Raw genomic sequence first — 5,956 nt, forward strand, 5'->3', positions numbered from 1 at the left:
GAGATAATTTGAACAAACGTAGACAAGTGGAAGACCTCTTCTGCCTGTTTTGTAGAGAAAATGAGTCCACTCAACATCTATTTTTTGATTGTGTTGTGGCAAAATGTATCTGGTCGCTGGTCTCTGAGTTTTTTAATGTACAACCTTTTACTTGTTTTGAAGACATATGTGCTGTGTGGCGTTCTTACAAATATAAACATGTGCTCAATCTGGTCATGGCTGCATCCTTGTGGAGCATTTGGAGGCTAAGGAATGATTTCTGTTTTCAGGGCCGCTCGTGGAGAGGCTTGAATTGCGTCCTTGTCAAGTTGAAAAATGTGCTTCTGCGCTGGGAGGTACTCTGCGACGACACCCAAGCGGAGGTGCTGCAAAGATGTATTCTGTTGCTCAACAAACACCGGGGGGAGCTCCTGCGGATCGCCTGGAACTGGTCTCCGGTCGTCGTCAGTAGACATTAGATTGCACTTTTGGCCCTCGCCTTTGGGTTTTGTAATAAAAGACTTCATGTAGGCTAAAGTGTTTGCTGGTGTGTGAGGCTGTTTAGACCTTCCAGTTAGTTGTGTTTCCAGTCTGCCTGTTGGTTGCCTGGTGTGGGCTGTGTGGGGATCTAGCTGTTAAGCTTGTATTCCGAATCTGGTTTTCTATGCTGCTTCAATAAAATGGGGCAGGGGGGAAACCCCTTTCATTTCAAAAAAAATTAGGAACAGAGGGAGTACATTTTAAGAAGAAATAAAAATGAAGAAAATACTTGTACACAAATTTGCACTGAAGTTGCATTTTTTGTAATGTGCAAAGAACAAGCACATAATAGTGCAATTTTCACACTCTAGTATGATTTACATACATAATATATATTACCTGAGTGTATACATTTACAATCACCCAACATCCCAAATATACCCATATACGAAAAAAAGGAAACCAAAGCAAAACACATACAAACAGAAAAATGGGCAATGACTAATGGGCTTCAAGCCCAATTGAAGAATTGACTGACCCAAGGGACAGGTCTAAAATTCAGCCCAAAAAGCCATGAAACAACACTAGGAATAAAAACACCACATATCTTGACAAAAGAAACTTTCACAAAAAAATTCTTGACAAAATAAACCAATGTCAAAAAATTGACTTAACCAAATTTAAAACACAAGCAATTTGCATTTAGCAAAAGTGTATTTTAATATTATTCATCGGGGCCTTTCCAGGGGCCACTTCTTTGCCTATTTTATTTTAGAAATATTGCCAACTTAGTAATCATATACCTCTTAGAAGGTAGGAGTACTAAAAAATTGAGGTAATTTACATTTAGCTAAAGTGCATTTTAATATTATTCATCGGTGCCTTTCCAGGGGCAATTATTTTTGCCTGCTTTGTTTAGAATATTGCCAACTTAGTAAACTTACCTCCTAGAACTAGAAGGTAGTTATAAATCATATGGCCCTTGGTTAAAAAAAATATAGACGGCTAAAATAGATTGGGACTATGTTAAAATTTCTGGTTGTGAAACATATCGGTGGATTTTCATTTCAGATAGTTTTCACCATTTCACTCTTTCATTCATACAAAGTATAGATCTCTATTCTTACAAAAAAACGAGTTGGTGATGATGGTGTGCCTGCCATCTTGCAATACAAACCGTCTGATCTATATCTAACGAATAGAAAGCAAACTATGACAATTTTGCAAAAAGATACCAGCAACTCTCTCCATATTTGCAGATAAGACATTTCCTCGTTGTTGAGCAATCTTTATCTCGGGAGAATATCTGGTGCACCGGTGCTTGTGGTGCTATCGGTGCACCAAACTCAAGTCGCACATTTTAAATGTTTGAAAAATTCTGAAAAAATATAGCACATTGACACAACATTAATTTAGATTGTCACAAAATTTCAAGTCAAAATTCGAAATACAACTCCTCAAAACAAAAATGACAAATTCAACACAGATAGTACATAACATAAGTTGGGCTTTAGATTTGGTCCATTATCACACTGATGTCAATTTTTTTCATTTTTGCATTTCAACAAATATTTCAAATTTTCATACGAAATTTTATGACGACATACATTGATGTTATGTCAATATACTCATTTTTTCAGATTTTTTAAAATGTTGTACGGCATCCGGTGCACCGGTAGCACCACAAGTGTTGGTGCACCGGATATGTTCCCTCTTTATCTCCCACAACCTCATGTTGAGCAATGAAAAAAGAAAGCCTCTGAAACAATTTGGCATGATGGCCGTGGCCGGCGTCGTCCATCCCCATGCCTCTGTTCAGTCCGACCATCAATCACCACCACGCCCCACTTCTCCTCACCTTATATCTCCTCTTTCTCAAGATATCGTTAGTTTTTACACATGAGATTACTCCGGCATGGGTCAATCACAATAGGTGTTTTGTAAAAAAAAACTTATCTTGATGTTCCGTGCAATGCATGGGCATCTTGCTAGTATAGTAAAATATACCAGATTCGCATAAATAAATAAATAAATACTACTACCAAGTTATTTAAACGAAATCCACCACACGTTTGACGTACCATCGATTGATGGACAAATGCTCACTCGACTTTGATAACCGTGTGATCTTGCCAGATCTGGAGCGCGCCACTAGCAGCAGCCTCTGTAGCGCCTCAGGTGCTCCACAAGATCGTCAATGTACTTCTCCTGCCGCCCCTGATCCATGAGAACCTCTCGCAGCTTCATGGCGTTGCTGGCGAGCGCCTTCCCTTCCTCGTCCACCATGACGCGCCGCACCGCCTCCGCCACGCCGTCCCTGTCGAACGAGCCGTCGCCCTCGTCCCTCGCCACCTCCACGCCGATCCCCCTCTCCGCCATGGCGCGCGCCACGAGGGGCTGGTCCAGGACGAACGGGAGCATCACCAGCGGGTGCCCGCACGCGAAGCTCTCGATGGTGGAGCCCCACCCGCAGTGCGTCAGGAACGCGCCCGTCGCGTCATGCGCCAGCGCCGCCACCTGCGGCACCCATCCTGTGCGCACCAGCCCGCGCCCCCGCGTCCGCTCCTCGAACCCGGCGGGCAGTAGCTCGTCCGTGACGGCGTCGTTGGCGGTGTTGAACATTCCGGATGGCCTGCGTAGAGCCCATAGGAAGCGCACCCCGGCGAGCTCCAGCCCGAGCGCTAGCTCGTGCAGGATCCCTGCAGTTAGCGGCGCCTCGCTCCCCAGCGCGACGTAGACGACCGACTTGGGAGGCTGGTCGTCGAGCCAACGCAGGACCTCAGGACGGTCACCGTCGGCGGCGATCACGGGAGGTAGCAGGACCCCGGCGGGGATAACGGGCTGCTGGAAGAGGTCGGTGAGGAGGGCGAACATCCCGGGCTCGACCTCGTCGCAGCTCCGGTAGATGGCCAGGCGGCAGCACTCGAGCAGCTGCCACGCGCGCTCCATGTCGGACACGCCGGACGCGTTGGCGCGGAAGAGGGCGGCGATCGACTCGGCCTCGCTGCGGCGTCGGCAGGCGATCGTGGACGGGAACGGGATCCACCTGGGCGCGATGGCGAAGTCCTCCGTCGCAGCACGCGGGTGCTCGACGTTCGCCCACCGCGGCCCCAGGAAGGCCACGAAGGCGGCGTAGACGGTCATGAACGCGGCGCACGGCACACCGTGCCCGCCGGCGATGGGCGGGACCCAGTGGTGGCAGAAGTCATGGACGATCCAGTCGGGTCTCCGGCCAGCAGCGACGGCGTCCGCGAGGAACGCGGCTAGCGGGGCCGCGAGCCCGTCCATGGCCTTCTTGACGAGCTCGATCTTCTCGGGCGGCACGTCGGCCGTGGACTCGGCGCCGTCTGGCAGCCCGTCCACACGCGGCAACGGCAGCGCCACGAAGCGGAGGCGAGGCGACAGGTGCGGCGGCACCGGCGGGAGCCTGGCGAGGTTCCGGGGCGTGGAGACGAAGGCGACGGCGTGGCCACGAGCCGCCAGGCGCTTCGACAGCTCGAGGAACGAAAGCATGTGGCCGAATGCCAGCCATGGGAACACCACCACCTCCAGCACGCCGGCGGCGTCGGCTGCTGCTTCCATCGCACACTCTATGGGCGGTGAGATCAGGGACGATGGCGCGAAAGCTTTGGTGGCTGGTCTCCGGCAGCTGAATGATGACGAATATCTTTTCGTCTTCCGGTCGATCAATGCTATGTTTTGAGCAGGAGCAGCAGCACCAGTGCGCCTATATAAAATTATAGCTAGATAGATGCTGGGAAATAAAGTGGGAGGTGGAATTTGACACAATACCACTTTGTACATTTGCATTGGATCATATAGCACCTGGAATATTGTCTTTGAGTAAAATAACACACTGGATGTTTCATCTTTGCTAAAGTACCACATTTCCATTGTTTCGAAGAATCAGGCCTAATGACCCACTGAACACCAAGTGGAAATGGCCATACTACCCTTGAACAGTTTATAAAATAGGAAGAATTTTAGAAAGCAAAAAAAAAAACCCCATCTCCACCCGCCCGCTCGCGGCACGGCATCCCTACTGACCTTGCCCAGCACCGACACCCCCCCCCCCCTCTCCTAGCCCACTCTTTGCTGCTCTCCTACCCTCCGCGTGCTCGTGTTCCCCAACTTTCGCTGAGCTCCATCATCTCCACGGTGAGGCGTTACATAGGAGAGGCATGGGATGTGGCGAGTGAGCGCATCGAGTTTCTTACTATTGTAGAGGTTGGGTCGGTAGGACCTAGGAGGGGCAATAGGATGGAGGAGGAATGAGAAAAGTAATACTTTGTGAGGAATGAATAGTAAAGGTTCCAAAAAAAATGGTGATACGGAGGTGATCATATTGTACGAGGCACACCTCACGTATGAGATTGTCTAAGTTAGCCAGTACAAACGCCACTTATTTCGAAGACGATATCTGTGATGGATCTGTAGGAGCGATGACACCACTAAGTCAAGTTGTTTTGTCTCAAAGGGTTCAAGGTTTGTGCTCTTGTAGAATAGTGTTTGTATGGTTCTAGTGAAGCTTGTCGATGTTAAAGTACACATCTTAAGAGTTAAAAGTGTGAAATTTCACTCATGTAACTCCCAGGTTTGGGTAGCTATTACCTTCATGTGCTGCACCCTAATTTTCAACTACTTAAGTAGCAACGTTTTATTTTTACAGTTACTTATAAGCAATTTTTTTTCCAGTTCTATATGATTTGCTTTCTTAGTATGACCTATAGTACTCACTCTCACTTTCATGTTTTTGAGATGCAGTCATCGCTAACATAAGTATGCGCAAGAAACATCGCTAGTTAAAGAGTAGGCTGGATCAGTTGGATGTGAAGTGGGTACAACATTGTTCAACTTGTTTGTAAATGTATACAAATTTGTCAACTAAAAATATGTGAGATTTATGAGACCCATTACGGTTTATGCCTACTTACTATGCCTTGCGTGGTTATAAGCCATTCCTCTATAGGCGCCCCAAGGCGCAGATCAATTATAAAGAGTCAGATCATGTGCACGTGCATGAATGTGTGCATGAATGTGTGCACACGTGTGTTTTGTGCTTCATGACAACATTCTTTTTTTCCGAACACAAAGTATAACAAGAAAGTATATATGAAGGTTACACTATCATATCATTATTCTTGCATATTGTTGATCAGTGTAAGTTCTATGCATTTTGTGTGCGAGCATTTTGTCATTATTTTTTAAAATTTGTTCTTTATTTTCGTTCTTCTTTAGGGTAATACCAATGCCCTTAATTCATTCTTTCTTACAATAAATTTGTTTTTCTTTCTTTATTTATGTTTACCTAAAACAATGGCGCAAGAGAGAACGCTACTACTATATCCCTGTTTTTGCAAATTATGGAACAGTGCAAGTTCTATGAATTTTGTATGCAAATTTTTGTCATCATTTGCTTTTAAGTTTGGGAAACCATTTGTATCAGTAGTCTAATAGCAAACTTCCATCAGACTGGTCGTGATCCGTTGATTTCTAT

General features: G+C 46.6%; 1 protein-coding gene across 1 annotated transcript; it reads right to left on the reverse strand.

The window, feature by feature from the left end:
• Nucleotides 1-2,434: 2,434 nt before the first annotated feature.
• Nucleotides 2,435-4,041, reverse strand: LOC123108112 (UDP-glycosyltransferase 91C1-like). Its single transcript, XM_044529964.1, has one exon. It carries the CDS (start codon nt 4,039-4,041, stop codon nt 2,611-2,613), a length of 1,431 nt encoding a protein of 476 aa, XP_044385899.1. The 3' UTR covers nt 2,435-2,610.
• Between the last annotated feature and the right edge of the window lie 1,915 nt (nt 4,042-5,956).

Source organism: Triticum aestivum, chromosome 5A, assembly GCF_018294505.1.
Source record: "Triticum aestivum cultivar Chinese Spring chromosome 5A, IWGSC CS RefSeq v2.1, whole genome shotgun sequence".
Taxonomy (NCBI): domain Eukaryota; kingdom Viridiplantae; phylum Streptophyta; class Magnoliopsida; order Poales; family Poaceae; genus Triticum; species Triticum aestivum.

Coding starts and splice junctions, on each gene's coding strand:
- LOC123108112 (XM_044529964.1), bottom strand. CDS start 4,041: ATGGAAGCAGCAGCCGACGCCGCCGGCGTGCTGGAGGTGGTGGTGTTC.